General features: G+C 40.3%; 1 protein-coding gene across 6 annotated transcripts in view; it reads right to left on the bottom strand.

Moving 5' to 3' along the window:
• ATXN7L1 (ataxin 7 like 1) overlaps nucleotides 1-24089 on the bottom strand; it is a 204244-nt gene that overhangs the window by 63524 nt on the left and 116631 nt on the right. For 5 of the 6 annotated variants that reach the window (XM_048836355.2, XM_048836356.2, XM_048836358.2 and 2 more), the window contains one exon: nucleotides 8168-8390. In XM_048836355.2, the coding sequence (XP_048692312.1) occupies nucleotides 8168-8390 (223 nt within the window). Of the gene's footprint in view, nucleotides 1-8167; nucleotides 8391-16029; nucleotides 16297-24089 lie in introns of those variants that run through there. The other variant, XM_048836361.2, reaches the window with a different exon arrangement.

Raw genomic sequence — 24089 nt, 5'->3', positions numbered from 1 at the left:
AGCTAAACTGATTTTACTCTTATCCCAGAACTGCTTACTTTGCTTAAGAATCTTTGATGTGGGGACCCTTGCAAAGGCTTTCTGAAAATCAAGGTACATTATATCCACGGATCACCCTTGTCCACATGCTTTTTGACCTCCTCAATGAATTCTAATAGATTGGTCAAGCATGATTTCCCTTTACAAAAAACATGTTGACTCTTTCCCAACATATGTGGTTTATCTATGTGTCCGATAGATAAAGTCTGTTCTTTACCATAATTTCAACTATTTGCCTGGTTTTGAAGTTAGGATTACCAGCCTGTAATTGCCAGGATCACCTCTGCAGACTTCAAATCAAAAAAGTCAATGTTACATTACCTATCCTCCAGTCATCTGGTACAGAGGCTGATTTAAGTGATAGGTTACATTGCACAGTTGGTAGTTCTGCAGTTCTATAACTGAGTGCCTTCAGAACTCCTGAGTGAATACCATCTGGTCTTGGGGACTTACTACTGTTTAATTTAACAATTTGTTCCAAAACCTCCTCTACTGACACCTCAGTCTGGGTCAGTTCCTCAGCTCTATCACCTCAAAAGAATGGCTCAGGTGTGGGAATTTCCTTCACAACCTTTGCAGTGAAGACTGATGCAAAGAATTCATTTAGATTCTCCACAATGGCCTTGTCTTCCTTGAGTACTCATTTAGCACCTCGATTGTCCAGTGGCACCAGAGACTGTTTGGTCGGCTTCCTGTTTCTGATGTAGCTCGATTTTTTTTTTTGCTGTTAGTTTTCATGTCCTTAGCTAGTTGCTCTTCAACTTCTTTCTTGGTCTGCCTTATTATACTTCTATACTTGACTTGCTGTAGTTTACATTCATTTCTATTTTCTGCCTTGTCTACACGACAAAGTTTTGTCGGCAAAAGCTGCCTCTTGCCAACAAAACAGGGGAAGTGTACACACTACAAAGCTACTTTTGGAAGCAAAACTCTGCTGTTTTGACGACAAAATAAAACCTCAGTGAGAGTCATAAAGTCTTTTGCGGCAAAGTTAAAGCAACAAAACATCAGTACAGACCCTGCTGTTTGTTTTGTCAACAGAACTGGCTTCCACCAGTATTCCACCATGCATGCTGTGACCGCCACGATCTCTGCTGTCCTGCAGGCATGCGCCCCTCCCCTTTCAAAGCTCCGGGAAGTATCTGACAGCTGAGCGTGCTGCTCCGTTTGGGGAACAAAGAGCAAATCTTTGGAATGCTCCTGTTCTGCCCTGCAATAGGAACACAGAGGCAGGCAGACTGCTGCTGCAGGGAGCGGGAGTGAAGGGTGGGAAAGGGGGGTGGGGGGAGAAGAGAACAGAACTGCTATGCTGTTTTGACATTCCTCAACATGGAGAGCTCACAGAGCTGCTGAGGATGCCTCTCCAGGCAGCTGAGAAGGCTGTTGAAGAACTTGAAGGGAATCACAGAACCATAGGCAGGCAAGCAGGGCTGCTTCGGGAGAGACTACTATGCCGAGCACAGCTGGGGGCTGACATACGGGGGGTGTCCCCCTCCTCCTGCCTCAGGAAAGGTCGGTCAGCCTGCTGTCTCCCCAGCTCCAGACAACCACTCCCCTCTCCTTCTCTGCACATGCTTCTGTTGAAAAAGCAGCTGACAATATACTAGGATGCCCCTGGAATGATGGGATTGAGAAACCTGCATCATGTGACACTCTACCTGCCCCATGAGGCATTGCAAACCCTTCCCAAAGCACCCTGTGGGCCAGTTGCATAGTGGGATAGCTACCACAGTGCACTACTCTCTGTGTCAATGCAAGAGCTGTTAGTGTGGATGCGCTCTGCCGACACAAAGAGCTAGGTGTGGACATGCAACAGCAGTTTTAATTAAAGCAACATAACTTTTGCCGACAAAACTTTGTAGTGTAGACAGGGCCTAAGACTATGTCTGCATTAGAGAACTTACAGCAGCACAGCTGTACCAATGCAGTTGTGCCACTGTAAGATCTCTCATGTAGCTGCTCTATGCCGACGGGAGAGAGCTCTCCCATGGACATAATTAAATCACTCCCAGCAAGCAGTGGTAGATATATTGGCGGGAGAAGTTCTCCCGCTGATATAGCACTGTGCACACTACCACTTATACTGGTGAAACTTATGTCGCCCAGGGATGTGTTTTTTCACACCCCTGAGAGACATAAGTTTTGCCAACATAAGTAGCAGTGTAGACATGGCCTTTGATTTGGTTTCCAATTTTTAAAAGATGCCTTTTTGCCTACAACTACCTCTCTTACTCTGCATAGTCATAGTGGCATTTTTTTGGGTCCTCTTACTCTTTTTGTTTTATGTGGGGAATACATTTAGTTTTAAAACACCATAATAGAGGCCCCCACTGTCTCCACGCATCTTGCAGGCATTTCACGCTTGTGACTATTCTAGGATGACCAGACAGCAAGTGTGAAAAATCAGGATGGGTGTGGGGGTTAATAGGCACCTATATAAGACAAAGCCCCAAATATCAGGACTGTCTCTATAAAATCATTTGAGCATAAGCTTTTGTGAGCTATCCGATGAAGTGAACTGTAGCTCACGAAAGCTTATGCTCAAATAAATTTGTTAGTCTCTAAGGTGCCACAAGTACTCCTTTTCTTTTTGCGGATACAGACTAACACGGCTGCTACTCTGAAATCTATAAAATCAGGACTTCTGGTCACCCACTGTTCCTTTTAATGAGCCTCCTCATTTTTGCATAGTTCTCCTTTTTAAAGTTATATGCTACTGTGGTGGGTTTCTTTGGTATTTTCCCCCTACAAGGATGTTAAATTTAATTACATTATGATTGCTATTACTCAGCAGTTCATCTATACTGACCTCTTGGACCAGGTCCTGTGCTCCACGTAGGACTGAATCAAGAATTGCCTCTACTGTGATCCTAGGGGAATGTGGAGTAGCAGTAAGGAGGTGGTATTACCTCTGTATACAGCATTAGTGAGACTGTGAACGAATGGGATAAGTCTAAATTATGAACTGCGCTTTGTATTATATACTGAACAGACGTCTAATCTTGCCTGACAGCAGCATATTGTACCACGTTACAGACACCACCCCTATCCAGGAAAGGTTCTTAATACCTTGTTGAAGGAGTATCACAAGGAAACTATCAAAATGGGCAATCTAGGGCCCTGACTTAGATTGTCTCTCAGCTGCTGACCCGCCCCTCTGGAACAATGATTTTCCTATACAGGGGATCTGTAGATGGGGCAAGCATGACAAGGTGGACGTGGGGCTGGACTTCTCAGTTGGACACATGGCACAGAGGAGAGATCATCCTACTTAAGAATAAATTCTGCTCTGTGCAAGACAGTCGACCACTGCCACACATAAGGAGAACTTGCAGGAAAGTGACCAGGATGGACTCATCCCAGCCTAACAAACCTCAGACTCACAAGAAGAATGAGATCAGAATAGGGGTGGATGTGTCCCAGAACTTCCGCTGTTTAAGAAGGATGAATTCGAACTGGAACAGGTACAGAGAAGGGCTACTAGGATGATCCGAGGAATGGAAAACCTGTCTTATGAAAGGAGACTCAAAGAGTTTGGCTTGTTTAGCTTAACCAAAAGAAGGCTGAGGGGAGATATGATTGCTCTCTATAAATATATCAGAGGGATAAATACCGGAGAGGGAGAGGAATTATTTAAGCTCAGTACCAATGTGGACACAAGAACAAATGGATATAAACTGGCCACCAGGAAGTTTAGACTTGAAATTAGATTAAGGTTTCTAACCATCAGAGGAGTGAAGTTTTGGAATAGCCTTCCAAGGGAAGCAGTGGGGGCAAAAGATCTATCTGGCTTTAAGATTAAACTCAATAAGTTTATGGAGGAGATGGTATGATGGGTTAACATGGTTTTGGTAATTAAATATTCATGGTAAATAGGCCCAATGGCCTGTGATGGGATATTAGATGGGGTGGGATCTGAGTTTCCCAGGAAAGAATTTTCTGTAGTTTCTGGCTGGTGAATCTTGCCCATATGCTCAGGGTTTAGCTGATCGCCATATTTGGGGTCGGGAAGGAATTTTCCTCCAGGGCAGATTGGAAGAGGCCCTGGAGGTTTTTCGCCTTCCTCTGTAGCATGGGGCATGGGTCACTTGCTGGAGGATTCTCTGCTCCTTGAAGTCTTTAAATTATGATTTGAGGACTTCAATAGCTCAGATATAGGTGAGAGGTTTTTCGCAGGAGTGGGTGGGTGAAATTCTGTGGCCTGCGTTGTGCAGGAGGTCAGACTAGATGATCATAATGGTCCCTTCTGACCTTAGTATCTAGTATCTATGAAGATCTGTAACTCTCGGGCACTCAAAAACTTAAGTCTCCGCTTAAGAGTTTCTTCTGCTAAGCTTGTGTTCCTTGCTTTCCTGCCACATTGTCACAGAAGGGGTTTAACTAGATGCTCAGAATGTCCATATTGTAGGTGGAGCTCTGAGGGAATATGTGTAAGTGACTGGGGGACTCAGGAGGTCTCAGACATCCAGACATCTACTGCAGCTGTGCAATGGTGTCCCATATCCCAAGAAAGGGTCAGATAAGAGGTCAGAGCCTAAGAGCATGTATTATAGATCCAGAGCTAGCAACAGTGAATAGATTCGGCCCAGACCCAGGTGATCAGAAAGCTTATGGGACCAAGCAATTGGGTTGACTGAGAAGAGATTAGTGACTGTCTTTACAATTATTAAAAGTTATTATTTAAACCTATTTATACTATTTTTTCTTGATTGGATATTTATTTCTACAAGGTATCTTTTGTTCAATCACAAGTTATCGGCCTGATCCAGGATTGGTTGAAATCCTATGGCCTGTGTTATGCAGGAGGTGAGATTAAAATACTGTAAATGGTTCTGTCTAACCTTAAAATCTGTATGAATAATTTCTCCTTAAGAAAATCAAAACCATCTACTGAATATTCAGTATCTTCTAATACTTCATAATCAGACCTTCTTTTCCTGCGTTCCAAGTAAAAAGAAAAATCAGTCCTCACTTTCCTGAAGCTTGCACCTTTGCCCTGGAAGATGCTGGAACCTGCACAGGAAGACCAGTATTAAAACGTGTGTGTGTCGGGGGTGGGGGTTGGGGGTTGTTTTTTTTGGAGAAGCAGTGTGATCTTGCATGCTAAACACAAGACTGGGAGAAAAGATCCCAGTTCTAATCCTGACTCTGTTACTGACTTGCTATGTGATACTGGGCAAATCCTTTAACCTCAATATTTCTCAGTTTTTCCATCTGTAAAATGAGATTACACAAGACTTCCTTACCACCACACAGGAATGTTGTAAGGACTAGTTAATGAACATGTCGGCGGCTTTTTAGACAGAAGCACTAAGTGTTATCAAATGCTACTACACTAGTTCATTAAATGAACTGATTTATCTTCTCTATCTTCAATAAATGTTTCCTATTCTGCTTTGGTGGAAATGTTTATTTTGCTTTAGAACTTTTTGAATAAAGCCAGCCAGATGAACATGCACTGGGCATGCTGTTCTGCACTAGACTTTGGTTAATTTATGGAAGGCCGTCTGCTGGCACTGTGAAGGACATGAATTATGGCTAACAAATGGTCTGTCATAGGGTCATAAGAACATAAGGTCTATACACCTCTGCTGGTTTGGCACCCAAAGAGTTAACAAAGTAACTGCCTGTCTGCTCAGCCAGAACTGACTGGCAGCCCCACAGCAGCTCTGAAGATAAGAAGGCTGCAAGGGAGGAGAGCAGGTCAGCTGCCAGAGAGGCAGAAGCATTGCAGAGAGTGGCTCCCTCCCGCAGACTGGTGAGAAGCTGTCAGACAAACCAACACTCCAAAGAGGGGGAAGCAAGACAAGGCTGGGGAAGCCAAGAGCCGAGGAGAGGTAGGAAGAAGCTCAGGGAGCAGCAAGGGACTGAGGAGGACTGGTTTGGGCTGTTCCAAACAAGGTCCCTGAGCTGAAACCCAGTGGAGCAGGAGGACCTGGATTCCACTACTAACTCCAGCCAGGGGCTTTTGGAGAAAAAAAGTCTTAAATCCAGGAAACCTAGGGCTGATCAGTCCCCACTAAATCTCTGACTCCCCATAACCCGGAAAGGGGCAAAGACTACTGAGGAGGTCTTGGGTCATAACAAACACAGACTTGGGCATGATGACATAAAATGGATGGAGCCAGCCATTAAAGTAACTCCACTTCTCACCATGGGGAGGGCTGTGTGTGTGTGTGTGTGTGTGCTAACAAAGGCCCCAATATTACATGCTCGCACAACATGAGCCAATGTGATGAAATGCTTCCGAGTAGGTTACTATTTTGTAACACCAGAACTAGGAACATTTCAGTGGTCTGTAATGTGAACACTTTGAAGCTATTTGTATTTTTTTGCTTACAAGTTTTAATTTTTTTTAACTCCATAAACAATATTGAAAAAGTCTTATTCTTGTTTAAGTATACTAAAAAGTCAGCATGAGATCAGTAGTATTATTTTGTCACAGTATGTGAAAGCAGTTACATTTGATCTAGGATAACCTGTACCTCATCTCTTTTACACGTGGTCTAAAAGGTTAAGTTTACTATTTCAGTCAATGTTAGCACCATAATTTCTTGGGACACTCACCACTCTTAGAGTTGAAGGATTTAACCATTTAAAAAAGTCAAAACTGAACCAGTTTTGCTAAAAATAATTGCAATACGCTAAACTCTGAAGATATATGGAAGCAGCTCCCTTTGAATTCAATGTGAATTGCTCACAATATATCAGAGAGAAAAATATGAGCTAGTATTTTTTGAAGTGATTTGCATGGGTTGATATTTTCTGTCTCACAAATGGTTTGTAGAACAGAGAAAGAAAAACTCCATTTGATTATTAATTATTATTTGTGTAACAACAGCACCCAGAGACCCCAACCTAGATCAGGACACTATTATGCTAGGTAGTATATCTGAAAATAATATAAAGGCTCCTGTCCCAAAGAACTTAAAACAGAAGTAGGCGGGACAAAGAGAAAGAAAGTACTACTCTGTCAGTTTTACAGATGGAGAACTGAGGCACAGACAGATTAAGTGACTTACTCAGGGTCACAAAAAAAACCCCAACCTGTGTAAGGCAATGTCTACACAGCAGCTAGTAGGGTGCTTCCTGTGTGAAGACAGACACACTAGCTCTGCTTGAGCAAACATGCTAAAAATAGCATGTCTGGGTGGCACGGGCTAGCTGTCCGAGTACAGTCCTGCCTAACCCCCAGGTATGAACTCAGGAGGCTAACACTAGCTGCTGCAGCCATTTGTAAGCATGCTGGAAAGCACCATCCCAGCTGCTGCGTAGACATATCCTAAGAGCCAGAAACTAAACTCAGATGTCTTTGGTCTGAGGCCTTAATCACAAAAGCATCTTTCTTCCATATAACTGAAGACAAGTTAGCTTCTTAAGATTTAAAATACAAATTCAGCCTTCATTTACATTCTTACAACTCCACTGTGCTCAATTAGTTTGTTAAACACTCACAGTGTAACATTAAGACGTAAGAGGACTGTCTCAAGGATCTCACAGCCTAAAGACGTATACAATACCATCTATGCTGAAAGACCTAGAGGACAGAGATTTTTACAGACTGTACTTTGCTCTATGCAGTCTCACATAGCATGAAGCATACTAACAGCACTTAAATAATGAGGTTCAGTGACAACTGGTGCCCAAAACAAGTGGTAGGGCTGCAGAAGACAAGCCCTCATTGACTTTAGCAAAGCCACTACTGAAAATCCTGTCCTTACTATTTAAGCATATTCATTTTAAGGTTTGCCTAAATGACGTCAGATGGTCCACAGGCTCTATGGATCTAAGTTACCAAACTCAAAAGACATCTCCCTTGCTCTATATCTCAGAGAAGTAAACATTTTATGGTACAGTAGGAAGGTGAACCGTCAATCTTCCTCTTTCTTCATACAGTTTTTATCTATCACCACACACCTGGGGGGTCAGGTTTTATATAAATATGTATATAAACAACAACACTCATTCCCCATTTCCCCCCAGAGGAAATCCCTGGACTTATCTTATATATTCAGAAGAGAAGAAAATGTATATTCTTTAGAGGACCATGAGATACACAAACAGATTTAAAAAAAAATACAAATGAACAAGCACAGACAAATCAACTATCCACTGTAATGGTACTTACCATGGTTTATCCCTTGACACTTTTGAAGGAAAGACTGTGTGCTGTTTGCTAGTGGAGGTAAGTAGATTGTCTTTGGGAGTTTTGAATGGCTTTGAGTTGCTGCTGACAGGGTTATGGCCGCTGATACAGGATTTCTGTTTAATTTGTACTACTGATGTCCTGGAATTGGAGGGTGGAGAAGCTGGAGATGGGGAAGGTTTACATATTGAATTGTGTCTTCGTTCTGTAATGGACAAAGAATACATTTTAAAACATTTCACAGGCAAAAAAATTAAATAAAAGCAGTTAGAAAAGATGAAGTTATACCATTCAGTGTTGCAATCATGAGGCTTTCAGCACACAACATTACACTGGTTAATTATTGTTGAAATCAGTCATAATGCAAATGTGTAAATATGAAACACAAAAACAAAAAGTGCTCTGAAGATTGTTAAACACTATGTAAGTGCTAATAGCAATACTTAGCACTTACCTAACATTTTATCAGGAGATTTCAAAGCATTTTACAAACATTTTACAAACTGTCAATACCTTTGTAAAGTACAGCAAGCAAATATTACTGTACCTAATTTTTAGTACCAAAGGGGAAATGGAGGCACTGAAATGTTAATCCTTAATAAACTGTTCGGTTCTCAGATTACTCACCTAAGGATCTACTAATTTTCTAGGGAGCTCCTTGTGATGGACGTGAGGCTGCTTTGTAATAATTTACGAATACTGTATATGACCTAGTTACTGGGATGTTTACAGTATGAATATGTTGGTTTAGTTTAATTATGGACTGCAAGGAAAACAAATAGAAAGAACAAAGAATAGCTCAAGATAAGCCACCTCTCCAGAAAACACTTCAGGGTTATTAAGAGACAATGCCCAAACTATTGGCAGTGAAGATTCTACCTTCAGGCTCCAACCAAGTTACAAAAATTTGTTTGCCATGGGGGGGTGCGGGGCAATGCTGGGAGCCAGATGAGCAAAAGGTCTATAAACAGTTACAAAGACACTGTGCAGAAGTCAGGTAGTTGGTGAGCTGTTCAGCCTGACATTCAGGACTCACACTGGGGTGGCTGAAGAAGCTAGGTCTGCCTAGCTCTCATTACAGGCTTTAGTTAAGTTAGATAAGCATGAAGGACTGTTTACAAATCTTTTTTCTCTAAATGCTTAATTCTTACTGTTCAGATTAAACAATACTTTGGCTTAAGAAGTCTGTCTGACCACTGGTCACAGACTCCTGAAGGGAAGAACTGCAGGTATTGAACCCAGTCGGACCTGTAGGGTCAGCTATTCAACAGATGAGACACAAGATACTGTAGCCCAGGGTCCACTTTAATAGTGGGAGAACTGCAGAATTCCATATCCCAGGAGAGGCAAACGCAGAAGGCCTGAGACCTGTATGGATGCATTCAGAGGACAGAGGTGAAGCTAGCTCTGTAACCTTGACATTACCAACTTAAATGTAGTTTCTAGAAGATGTAGCACATGTTGGCCCGTAGCCCATGAGAAGAGGTGCTATTTTGGAACTCTAGCTACTCATCAACAATTCCTCTCCTTTAGCACCATTATTATTAAAAAAAATATAAAGATGTTTGTTTTACATTCCATGTGGTACAAAGAATTCCCTCACCCCAATGTTCACAAAGAGACACTAAATTACTTTAATTGACTGTGTAACTAAAATAATTTGCTTCTGTGCTGAGAACCTGTAAGTTAAGTTTTGGCCCAGAATACAGGGAAATAGTTCTTGTCTAAACCCCTCAAATAAGAAGCCTAAAATGAACAATCCAACAGAATGCTACCTATTGCACTACTATGCAAGGCCATTCCATTAACCAAAAGAATATTAACAAGAGCGGATAGCATCATGCTGCTCAAACTAAACGATTTGCATTTGAATGGCTACTTGTGCATATGAAGAGTTACACTTTCTGTTTTTGGTATTTCAACGATCTTTAAGCATAGCTTTCTAGGATAGGGTCAAAACATGAAAATACTTTGGCTGGCATATGCCCAAGTACAAATCCACCATTGTCAGGAAGATTCATCTATTACTTAGATTGTAAAAGGAATGTCAAACAAGTTGTTTCCACATCCTTTCCCACACTCACTCTGCCTGTAAGGGTCCAATCCTGCTCTCACTGAAGTCATGGGAATTTTACCACTGATTTTAGTTGGAAGCAAGACAAATTCCTAAATGTTGCCAGTACTGCTAATTTCCAATAACCAATGGCACTTCCCTCTACTGAAGAAGCAAAGAATAAAATAATATCTATGGCAGACAGACATCTATGCAGTGCTTGGGAACTATATGCTGAATACTTAAAGGTGGTGGGCAAAGGGGGACAAAAGTAGAGGTTTACTCCATTTTGCTTCTCTAGAGTTATACTCCTTTTGCTTCTTTATCATGTATAAAAGTGGCTAGAAAAGATTCTTTTCCATCCACCCCAGTTTTTTCCTTGCTTGTTTTTTTTACAGTGGCCATTTAGGTTCTGTCTAGCTTAGAAGACTGTGATGCCTGGAAAACCAGTGCAATGGTAATATTACAAGATCTCAAAGAAATGGAAGAGAGTTTTAGTCAGAATGTTTTAAACTTTTTTGTTTTTGTCAGAAACCTATTTAACATCAATGACTAAACAACACTTTGAATAAAGGAAGCCTCTCTTAAAGATTCAATACCCCACCCCCACCCCCTTCAAGTAAGTTGTCAGACTCATGATAAACATGCCTTGAGATCTCTCAGGGGTCCTCCAACAGCTCAAGAAACACCAAAGTTGACATTCCAATTTTTTAAAGCTAATAAAAAGCAGTAAAAGAAAAAACTTATAAACATCAGTAAGTAAAAAGAGGGCACAAGTTCAATTTTTAAAATAAATCTTTGTCCGGTCACCTTTTATTATTCTTCTGATTTTGTATTTCAGTTTTCTGGCAACAGTTTTACTTGTAATAAGTCATTTTTGAAAGGTTCTGTTACTTTTCTTATTTAGTTAAACCATATTAATTATTTTATGCAATTTGGTTGCGGACCAGTGTAACATCCTGTAACCCTTTTACTGCAAATGTTTTAATTTAATCTACCTTGTCCTGCCAAACAAAAGAAGTTTGAATTATATTCTAAATTTTACCACTACCCTCTTGAGATTCTGATGACAAGGTGCTGTTATGTAACCAACCAAGAACCTCTACCATGACAGACTCCGTGTGAATTAAAACTGTTGGTAAAACCTTTTCCTTCTTAAATATTCAGCATGGACTGCTCAGACTACCACTTCAGCTATTAGTTTCGTCAAGACTGACTGCCTTCTAGAAAATGATACCTTAAGCATTATACCTAAGGATGTAATAGTTGAGGGTGATATATCCCATTTATAGATAATTAAAATTAATCTTCTGGAAAGAAAGACACTCAGCTTAATTTACAGACACACATATTGACCATTTAAGATGATCAGTATTTTAGAGTCATCGAAAGAATCACATATGTGAGCAGCTTCAGTTTTTTTTTAATGTAGTTCTCATTACATGTAATTTTCAACCAAGAAAAAGGTTGAATGGTTCCATCAAAAATGTTCCCAATCAATTAATTCCCAAGAGCAAAGCAATACATTCACAATGGAACTTGTAACTTATGTGAAATGTCAGAAATAAGGAGCACTATATTAATATATAATAATTTATCCCTCCATTTTTAAAACGTATGTGTGTTTGGGGGAAGGGAGGAAAGGTTACCAGGGTAATTTTAATGTTTTACTTAAAGCATAAGAGAATGGCTGACTTTCTTGTGATCAGTACTGACAGTTATATCTGGCAATTCCTTCCATATCTTTGAATACCTACAAACAAAACATGGCTATAAATAACCTTCCACATTTTCAGCAGGTACTTTGAGAATTACCAGAAATATTACTTGGCATCAGCTGAAAATATCTTAAGGACTGCTGGAAATAAAAGGAAAAATATATACCTCCCTTTACATATGAAAAAGCAAATATCACGTCCATTGTCATACTCAATTGTCTAAACAGAATGGCTGCATTCTTCCCTTTGCAAGTATCTAGAAATTAAATTTGGTTGTTTAAGCTTGTTTTATTTTTCAAATTACATTTTTATTGATTTGCCAATACATAGCCTATAAAAAGAATGGAAAATAGAAAAACCACAACTGCACACACAAAAATGCACATACAATGTGTACGCTCCCATTAGGTATTTGCACACACGAATATCGAATAAGGATGTAACTGGCCATTTGTCCATGTAAAAATGGGATTTCTACATGCACCTGTGGTAATTGTGCATGCAAATTAGGCACAGAAGTGCAAGTGAATTTATATGCGTACAATCTGTTGAAAATAAGATCCTACATGTTCACATTAAATAGCATAATCACTGTACATGAATCAAATAACTTAGTCATACCAGCAAATATACTTCAGTTTTTATTTGAAAAATCTTATAAAATGACTAATGCTAGATAGGTGCCTCTGATAAATCAATACAAGTAATTATAATGCTAAACTGAATTCCACACCAGTTGCAATTTCTGAAGATATCTTGCAATGCTATAAATACATTTGTTCACCTGAGTAGGTATAAAATTTGGGAGACAACATCACGAATTTACTGGAGTGTTTGTAAATTTATGTTAGCATTACCCATAAATAACTAAATACAGTGCAATTATTTTATAGAAGAACTACTGTCAAATCCACAAGCATTTGTGATCTGTCAGGTAGAACACAAGCAGAGCTGCAATTCTCTTTACAGCATTAATCCTTTTGTGCCTGCCTGCGGGTTTCTGCTCATCCACTGCGGCAAAGTGGATGTTCACAGCAACAAAGTTCGGATTCTGCTGCCAAGGAGTTAACATCTTAGCAGCATTGATCTTTGAGAACAGAGTTCAACTTTCCCCCACTACATTAACATCCATGCATTTTAAGAAAGAAATATAACAAAGTGAAGCTTGTTTTATTTAAAAATTTATTACGAGATCCTAAAGTTTATTTTACTGCTGTACAACTAAGTTTCCCTTTTCTGAATAGCACTGCAAATGATCATTAAACTGTTCCAGCAAACTCTCCATGTCCCATGGAAACATGGATGTAATCCAATTGTCCCAGCCAAATCAGATTTTTGTGCACACCAGATGTGATGTCTTTATGCTGTTTGGGGAGCAAGACTGGATGATCCCTGAATCTCCAGCACTGCTCTTCAAGACTGAGACTCAGTTTCCAGCCCTCTTTCAATGCACCACCACACGATGCAATCCTCTACTTTTCCCAAACCCTCTTCTGCAACGGCTCAAGTCCTCAAGCTCTGGTCTCTGAACCACTTTACTAGTTCCACTGGATCTTCATTGGCTGGTCTTTGGGAAATAACAACAGCTATTCTGCAGGAAGAGCAACATCTCAACTTCCTGGTCAGAAGGGAATGAGTTTCAATTTACCTAGTGACATGAGAGGCTACTTATTTTTAAACAACAGTACGTGCTCAACCTATGTGCTTATACAGATCCATAATTTAAAAAAATACAATAATAATCACATTGACACAATGACAATCAATAAGGATGTTCAAATCCACAAAAACTGAAGACTAAAATCCTTCCTCCTCAATTCCATCCCCTCAGAAAAAACATAAGAAAATAGAAATGCAGCATGCTCTGAAGGTCAACAAACTCAGATTCTGTCTGACCAGTGTCAGTGGAAAAGAGGGGACAAAAATGCAGCAAGTGCCAAAGTTGAAAACCCGCGTCTGAGAATGCCTTGTTCCTAGCTCTCTGATGACTACACTTATAAGATCAAGCATCCCGGCTGATCTCCACTCCTGAGATAAAATATGAAGTTGTCTCTGAAGTACAGAGGAGATAAACCCAAATGTACTCAGTTCAAGTTCATTAATTCTAATGAGTTGTGTCAACTGGTCATATTTTACTAGATTAAAAAGTTGGATCCTGATTTTACTGTACACTAAACAGATCATATTTTGATGTTAAATATGTTTTTTAATTTAGGCAGACTGAAAACACAAGTATGTGTTTCTTTCACAGTAAACCACTCTTTCATCCAAAATGCTTATCTTCATTAACACAACTAATTCTAGGAAAAAGACAAAAGATTCAGTTTTCAAAACAGTCTCTTGTGCATCAATGGGAGATACAAGATCACAAAGTGTTGTAAATGGTCAGAAGGGGAAGGCTCAGAGAGGGACAGTTCTGGCCAGGCGGTGGGAGAGAAGAACAAACATCATTACCAAATGAAAAACCTCAGTCTCTCTTGGGATGGCCTAGTTCTCAGGCCAAAAAATCCCCATGCACAAAATCAGAAAACATGCTAGAACCCTGCCAGCAACTGTCATGTTCAAACACATTTGCAGTTTACCATGATTTGACTTCCTATGTAGACAGAGCCTAAAGGAAAAACGTTGTGTTTTTTTTTTTTTTAAAAACAACAACATTCCAGCCGCAAGATTATAATCCTCAACAGGTCAAATAAAAAGGCAATCTACCAAAGAGGCTGAAAATGGTATATTCATTCTAAATTTAATTCATGAATAATTCAGTAAACTCAGCACTTTGGTTCATAGTTCTGTATTATAGTCCATTAGAATAAGCAGAACTGAATTGCTGAAAAAATGTATTAAAAATATTCTGCTGGCAGTAAACAGTTACAATACAGTAAGACTGCGCTTAGTGTTCACATTTGTCACTATAGAAATGTCTTTTTTTCAGTTGTCTTTCTTGAGCTGTACAAAATTTGCAGTCAAATTATTTATATCAGGTCAGACTGAACAATCAGATGACCTTCAGTATAGTAGAAATGCTATTTATCTATCTTTGTTTAAAATATTTAACCAGTGGTTCAATGAAGTGTAGTATCCTCATTTACAATGCGATTCTGGTCTATTAAACTTTTATGCCGTAATCGTTATACAGATTAATGTGCTACTTACTCATGATAATTCCGTACAGTGTGCACACATGAAATATTGTTTCTCTGAGTTCTATACTCTGAATTTTAATTACACAGCTATTCACTAGGAAAAGTTGAGCAATTTATTACCTATTATTTCAGTAAATATTGTATGAAATCTTCTACGGTGTACTAATTCCAGGTCAAAGTTTGAAAACGTGCTTGGCATTAGTTCTAATTAAAAACAAAACAAACAAACAACGAACTCCCCCTTCCAGAAACAATTCTAGTTAGGAGCCAGATAACTGAACAACTGAAGTATTGGCAGAGAGGGTCATCTTGCAATAACTGGCAGTTGCTTCATAACCAGAGTTCATAATCACCTTGTAAGCACTTTCATTTTGTAGCAACAACCTAAAAAAAACCCCTACAAAACCAAATATGTGAGGCTAGATAAAAATAAACTCAGATTTGATGCCAACAAACCACAGCAGAGTGTTGCACAATCCAAGGATAACTTTACCAGTGAGAGTTTGACAAAATAACTGTTCCAAGTCCAGTTGAAAAGTTTTGAAACAATATCCGCAAACTGTATCCACCCTTTAACTGTGCGCAGTAAAGGAAATGGCACAGTCAGTTTCATTTTGATCCTTCTTGTAAACTGACAAAGGAAATAAACAGCCAATTCAAAGAAAAGTACTGTTGTTTCTGATAAAAAGCAGTGCAAGTAGTATACACTCCAGACTAGGTCAAATGGCATAATTTGGAAATTAATTATCAAGTGCTAAAACAACCTCTGTGCTACACGTTTCTTCATTTGCAGCAGATACAAGTTCTACTTCCTAAAATTAAACAGCTAAAACGACTCCCCATTTCTAAAAAGGTCTATAAATAAAGTAGGATCAGCAAAATTATGCAAATACCCTCCTAGAAGACAAAATGTAAACTGAAACCACTTACAGAGAGGAACGCACTGCCAACGTAATCTGATTCTACGACGACTGTAAACATGTTGTACTTTTGGAACGTGAAATGATTCACATTATCACGGACTCCGTCAGAGATATACAGCAACGTGATTAGGTATTGTGCATGTGTTCGGAATCAGGCAGATGACCTGCTGCAACAAATACCAGATCAGTCGTTGCATACACCAACTGTTTTGACTACAGGCACTTATTAAACAACAAGTTTCAGGTCCTACCAGTTGGACACCAGAACTGATCCTGTGCCAAGAACAACAAGCACTTTGAAAAGTGCTGCTTTTTAAAAAACTATTTATACAAGTCAAGTAACTAAGTAATATTGAAACAAAGCACAAAATTAAAAGCAGCAGGAGTAACAGATATACATATTTGTAGATAAAGATTTTATTTATTTATTCATTCTTCCTTGAGGCAGGGGAAGGGTGACCAGATGTCCTGATTTTATAGGGACAGTCCTGATATTTAGGGCTTTTTCTTATATAGGTGCCTCTTACCCCTCATCCCCGTCCCGATTTTTCATACTTGCTGTCTGGTCAGGGGAGGGGCAGGGTACTGTGTGAGATGTTTCGCAGTAGTTAACAGGAGAAACTGGAGCACCCTTGGAGCATCTTTTATTTATGTAACAATGCAGATGTTTCGCTAGGATAACTGCATGAGAGAGAGTAGATAAAACGTCAAGAACCTCACTACTAAATTACTGGAAAGAGCGAAATTCCTTAAAAAAATAAAGTGATATGAAGAACAAGTGCTCAGCATAGATTTCCCAGGATTGCCTGGTGGCTCTTTAGTAACTGGTATAGAAGGATATCTACAAGGAAAAACTAAGGTGACTAAAGTAGAGCATGCTTCCCAAGAAGTGAGTCAGGGACAGTGCCTTCTTTTCTGTTTGGAAAGCAGCTAGCACATCAAGGTCACTAATGGAAATAAATAAATAAATAATGTGTGCCTCAGCATAGTGCTAGGAGGCACTGTACTTCTTGTTATCTTTTCATTAAACATAAGAATGAAGTTTTAACCAGCAAAGGTCTGTTAAAAATCCTGCAGCATTTACTGTAAGAACAAAGATGTCCTGGCCAAGTGACAGTTTAGGTAACTGCAATCTGCTGAGCTAAATGTTCCTATAGTTTCAACTGCATAAGGTGGTATTCAATTGTAGTCCAAACTGTCATGATGCACCTGTTAAAAACAGTTATATTTCCTCCCAGAGGTGGATGCATTTCAGTGGACGATGAGATGATTCTTAAATAGTGAATGGAAAAGCTATGGTAATATTTATTATGCAGATTACACAGGACTATTGCAGACATTCACTGACACTGCTGTTAATTAAAAGTAGACCGGTAATTAGAGACAGATTGGTCTGAAGGCTGTGGACAACCTAGTCCCTTTTCCTTCCCATTTTACTATGTTAATAGTAGTAGTAGTCGTATGTTAAAAGTAGCACACCATGATTGCACAAGGTAAAGTTTAATTACAAGTTTTTCTTGCAGGGCTATATTGGCAGGAGTCAGGGAACTTGCATATATTTTCCTCCTGGAATTCTGTGAGGTGGTTTTTATTGCAAACTGTTGTTTACTCAGAGGCAATAACATTAGTGATGTACCTCTATGTACAAGGGAAGAATAGCTTTTGATAACTTGAAATGCAAAATCTTTTGTTGTTGGGTCAACCTGGTGCAATTCATTTAAGGTACTGTGTTTTATATGATGCTATTTAGTCAAACTAAAAAGACCAGAGATGACAGAAGTACAACAGTAATAATACTCAACAAATGTGTCAACAACAAAATGAAAAGAAAGATAAGGACAGCTCCTGTAATGACAGAAAAATCGCTTCAAATCAATGTGCTTAATTATGCTGTCTGTAAAATGGGACTGCTCATGCTTGCTTACCCCTTTTGGCAAGTGCTTTGATCTCTAAAGATTAAAAATGCTTTGCACTTTCAACAAGCTCATGTGAGAGACAGGCAAACAAACAAACACAGAAAGGGTAAATGACTTGCATGAGTGGCAATGGAAGGTACTTGGCTGGTGGGCCAGAAGACCTAGCTTTGCTGTTTTCAAGGTTCCTTCCCCACTCTGAACTTTAGGGTACAGATGTGGGGACCTGCAAGAAAGATCCCCTAAGCTTATTCTTACCAGCTTAGGTTAAAAACTTCCCCAAGGTACAAACTTTGCCTTGTCCTTGAACCCTATGCTGCCACCACCAAGTGTTTTAAGGAACAGGGAAAAAAACCACTTGGAGATGTCTTCCCCCAAAATATCCCCCCAAACCCTACAACCCCTTTCCTGGGGAAGGCTTAATAAGAATCCTCACCAATTGGTACAGGTGAACACAGACCCAAACCCTTGGATCTTAAGAACAATGAAAAAGCAATCAGGTTCTTAAAAGAAGAATTTTAATTAAAGAAAAGGTAAAAGAATCACCTCTGTAAAATCAGGATGGTAAATACCTTACAGGGTAATCAGATTCAAAACATAGAGAATCCCTCTAGGCAAAACCTTAAGTTACAAAAAGACACAAAAACAGGAATATACATTCCCTCCAGCACAGCTTATTTTACCAGCCATTAAATAAAAGGAAATCTAATGCATTTTCTAGCTAGATTACTTACTAATTTAACAGGAGTTGGAAGGCTTGCTTTTCTGATCTGTTCCCGGCAAAAAACATCACACAGACAGACAGAACCCTTTGTCCCCCTGCCCTGATCTGAAAGTATCTTGTCCCCTCATTGGTCATTTTGGGTCAGGTGCCAGCGAAGTTACCTTAGCTTCTTAACCCTTTACAGGTGAAAGGGTTTTGGCTCTGGCCAGGAGGGATTTTATAGCACTGTATACAGAAAGGTGGTTACCCTTCCCTTTATATTTATGACAGGTGTGATGGGTATTTGCTGTATGATAGTGGGACAGTCACTTATCCCTTGTTTTTTCATCTGTGATATGGGGATACTAACACTTATTTACCTCCCCAGAAAGGGGAATGTGAGGTTTAATTAGGAAGAGGAGGTTACATACCTGTAACTGCAGGTTGTCGAGATGCATCCCTGTTCAGGTCATAGGGGATTATGGAACTTTTAACTTACAGGGTATGCCCACAATGCAATTGAAGGTGCGAGAGCAACCATGCTAGCTAGATGAAAGCTAGCGCAGGTATACCAACCCATGCTTGCAATCACACCTTTGACTGCAGCACAGATATACCCTTGGACCTTACAGGAGCTCCTGGAAGGAGGAGGGGAGGATTATTGCTCTTTTTTGCTATGTTTTTTGGGGCAGGAACTATTTCTCCTTTGTATTTAGAGTCTAGCACATTTTAGATGCTTCTGCAAACAGAATAATAAAATATAAAAGGAATCAAACTGTTTCTTCTGTTTGTTTTTCTTGTAACACTATGGATGACTAGAGAACTAGTAGGATTATGATATTACAAGTACTAAAGAAGTGAAATTTGAGAATATAAAAGGGAAAATTTTAATTTTAACATCTTAACTTAATTCTAACACCTACTGAACAATTCAGATGAAAGATCTCTGTTAAACATTCAACAAACTCCATCAGTAGAGCATTGAAAAAGATCCCAGTTCTCAGGTTCTCCAAGGAGACCTCCAGCAGAAACAGGGAAGGTACACTATAAGGGAATGTTTCCTCCTCCTCCCGTGACAACTAAATTTCCAACTCAAATGTATAGTAGCAGGCAGAAAACAAGGAGAAAACAGCTATATTATAGCTAGAATAACAGTGTCTGCAATAGTTAAGAACTGAAACCATTAAGCAAACTTAGGATTCTACCCAATATTCAGCTTTTCTAAAGTTTGAGCAAATAGAGTCCAAGACACTTTCCTCAGTGTGGATTGTTGCTATACTAAATTGCAATGTTGTTGTTCTTTGCCTTTGCCTTGTCCTGCTAGTTGGGATTGGCGGCTCTTGTTCTTTGTCTCCAAGCATTGCTGTCGAGTGTGTCTTCCAAGCTGACACAAGCCTGCCTTCTGTCCTCCTTCAGCGACGCAAACCACCTTTTTCTGGGCCTTCCTTGTGGTCTTTGTCCTGTGGCCGTTAGATCACATACTCTTTGACCAACATATCCCACATCTCGTCATCTCATGTGACCCAACCACCTCAGTTGATAGTCCCTCAGCTTTTCCCTGAGGGCTACCTGCATCATGACTCATACTATTTCACTGAGCAGCCTGCTAGCTCTCATCTTACCCAGCATCCACTTGAGCATTATTATTTCAGCAGTATAAAGTAGTGGTTCTCTCTTCCTTACTGGCCAGCATTGCAACCCATACATCATGGCTGCCCTAATCATTATATGCTTTGTTCTTTAGTTTACTTGGCATATTCTCATTGAAGAGAATTCCTGTCAACTCCCTCCATTTGCACCAAGTGCTCTTCATATGACTCCTAACATCCACATCCCTATCACAGCTTAACACTGAACCGAAATATTTAAATTGTACAGACTTTAACTCTATACCATCTAGTTTTACTGGCTTCTCATTGTCTCAATGAAGCATCACATGTATTCTGTCTTTTGTCATCCGAGTCATAAATTTCAACCTTCCTTCCTGAGCTTTGTGCCTTTTCCATCCTGATTTTTCTTTGTTTGAACTTCTAGGCATTGGATCTTGTTATATCTTTGTCTGCTTGATGGAAGAAAGCAAACTACATTGAAATGCACTATGGAACTTTTAGTGTGCGCCAGCAGGGACCACACAGCCCAGGCAATGTCCGACATGCTGGTGAACATCAGAATTTACATCCTTGCTAGTGCAGACTAAGGCACTGTGCAGACAAGCCCTAAGGTGGCAGGAAAAAAGTATATTATAGTATTTGAGCAATAATATGATCATCTAGTTGAAGACAATTAGAGTGAGGACATACAAGGGGTCAAAGTTCAGGTTAAACATGCAATATCACCCAGGGCATAATTCCTGATTTGAGATTGTAACTAATCTCATTTTTTTAAAGGAATTAAATATATTATTTTCACAGCCAATACTGTATAAAGCAATGGACCACTGATCTGCTGTCTTCTCTGGAATTCTGTGTCATATACGAAGTAATCTGTTTTGCATTAGTTCACTCACATTATAAAATACTGAGCTACCAAGACCAGTTTTAAGAAAGGATTGCAACCTTCAAGAAAACTGTTACCCCAGGAAAATAATGTTGGTGAGATTCTATGGTATGCGCCCTTAACGATATGTCTTCTTTGCAAAGTGAAGGTCTGTTTGTTTCTGCATCTCTGTGCTAGCTTTAATCTAGTTTGTGCAGGTAACAGTAGTGAAGATATGGTGGCACAGGCTTGTTCTTGGGGTAACAGCCTGAGTAGAAGCCTGATGGAGACTCTAGGTGTCTACTCAGGTTGCTAGTCCAAACTATCATGTCTACATACTGTTACCTATGCTAGCTAAATTAAAGCTAGCATGGACATGTCTTTCCATGCTACAAATACACCTTCACTTGCAGTGAAGACATACTCTAAGAGGCACAGCACAAATTCACAATTAGAGGGAAGAGAGGAATAAGTAGCTTTAAGCCACTCTTGCACCCCCCTGATTCTAGGCAGCTCTAGCGGCTAAGGAAGTACCCAGAACACCTTAGACAGCCCTGGAGAGTCAAAGTCTGAAGTTCTCAACCTATTTACCATTGTGGGCCACGTGTGTTAGGTGGGCTGCATCCACACTACATACTACCCCATATGGCCCTGAGAATGTCACATGGACTACCACAGCTGTGTGCTGATTGGGCCGCAAGCAGCCCTTAGGCTGCAGGTTGAGAACCACGGGTATAAGTTATGGAAGTGTCTCCCCAGCTGCAGCACTGCTCAGAATCTCCAAGGTGCTATGCTCTGTGGGCTTGCATGGCCCCTACACCTGGACTTTGGAGGGGGTCCTTAAAAGATAGCCTACACCTGTCTTCCTCAGTTTTTGCTCTGTAGGAAGTCCCCCGGTTATATCAATGGCTTAGAGAGAGCCTTTACCTGGCATAAAGGAGCCAGAGCAGGGGATAAAGACCTAATCCTAGATCAGTGGTTCCCAAACTGGGGTTCACAGAACATTACAGGGGGTTTGCCAGAAAAATTTCACTAATGGCGGCCAGAGGACCCCGGGCATTGGGGGCTGCAGGTGGGACCCGATTGCAGGGCAGACAGCTCAAGCCCCAGGGAGAGCGGGTCAGAGCAGTTGGGGCAGGCAGCCCGAGCCCCAGCGCTATGGGTGGGGCTGGCAGCCCAAGCCCCAGGAAGAGCGGGGCCAGGCAGCTGGGGCTGGCAGCCTGAGCCCTGACAGTCAGCGGGACCTGCAGCCCGAGCTCAGTGGAGCTCAGTTGACCGGGGCGGTCAACGGGGTCCAGCAGCAGGAGCCCCATGGAGTGCGGTGGAAATTTAAACTTAAATCCCTGGAAATATTCATTTTTAGGAAGGGGTTCACAAGATTTCACAATTTAGTGAAAAGGGTTTGCATGCTGTTAAAGTTTCGGAACCACTGTCCTAGATCTTTCCTCAAGAGGTCCTGCTATTATGGTACTGACTCTTTCAAAGGCATTCTTTTTATTCTCACAGCACAGAGTATGGCATTTGTATGAATTCTTACTGAAAAGAGTTTTTTCGTATACACGGATTGCAGCCTTTTTTCAGGCGTTCCACTAAGACACTTCAGATTTCTATAGCCCTAGAGAGCTTTGTCTTTATACATGTATACACATTCTTCATTAAGTAAGAGGTTGTTTTAACTGTTACACTGAGCAAAAGAGCCAAAGCTAATGGGATTCAAGCACGTGCACAACTGAAACATTCCAGATCTCTTCATTCTAATGCCACTCTTTCTAGTCAGCGGAGGGCAAACAGAAAAGAGACTCTCAGACAATTTAGGCCCAAATTTGGATCCAATTTTAAAATATTGAGAGACCCTCTCCTGTTCATATGTGGGCAGGATTTTCCCATTAATGACAATGAGAATCATGTGCCCAGATTAAAGGAGAGTATGTGTCCCCTCCAATCTGTTGCAAAATACTCTTCAGGTTCTAGATTTTTTAAAAATCTAGCTCAATCACCCATGAAAGAGACACATTTTAAAGCTGACAAAACAATGCTGTGAGCTCCCCCTACTGGATCTACATAAGCAATTAACCTAAAATACTATACCCTGAGCTATTCTGACAACAGCTTCCACAGTATCCATCCGATGAAGTGAGCTGTAGCTCACGAAAGCTTATGCTCAAATAAATGGGTTAGTCTCTAAGGTGCCACAAGTACTCCTTTACTTTTTGCGAATACAGACTAACACGGCTGTTACTCTGAAATCTGACAACATTGAGTACAAAGGTGGCAGTAGACAAGAGACATGTTATATGATGCACATTCCCATACTGTTTTAAACCCATTCTTTTCAACCTCACCAAGTAATATATAAGGGTCTTAATCCTGAGGTCCTTGCTCAGGTTTTCACTCAGTGATTATTCAGGCAAGCCCACAATGCCTTCAATGGGAGTTCGCCTGCGTCAGAACAGAAAACTGAGCAAGCACTTCAGTATTTGCCTCAAAGCGAACAGCAAATATAGAACAAATGTTAACCATAGATTTGGGTGATTTCAAAGAAGCTAATGTGCAGAGTTTCTATGGCTCTATAAAAGATCAATTGTTAGATTTGACTAACTTCTTTGAGTAGTACAAGACATACGTGGTGGCTCAAACATTTAAGTTCTGGGGATTTTGTTATTTTCATATTACACAATAGCATCAGAAGCCCCAGTCAGGATCAGGGCCCCATTATTCCAGGTGCTCTATGAACACATAGGCCAACGCTGTTCTACTATTACATTTTGTGTGTTCCCCCCACCCCCCGTAAGTATTCAGATGCCACAGTAATGGTGTCACTGCTAAAAATCAATCAGAAGATACAAGTAAATCAGCTTCTGCTGCAACAGAGCTCTTTGTGGAGAGGTAGCAATGGCCAGGTCCGCATACTGGACCACTATTGGAGACTGCACAGTTCTCTTCTGACCAGCAGCAGAAGGAAGCATTGAACAACAG

This window comes from Caretta caretta, chromosome 1 (assembly GCF_965140235.1).
Source record: "Caretta caretta isolate rCarCar2 chromosome 1, rCarCar1.hap1, whole genome shotgun sequence".
Classification (NCBI taxonomy): domain Eukaryota; kingdom Metazoa; phylum Chordata; order Testudines; family Cheloniidae; genus Caretta; species Caretta caretta.
The sequence above is the reverse complement of the archived record's forward strand: the minus strand, read 5'-3'. Positions and strand labels throughout refer to the sequence as shown.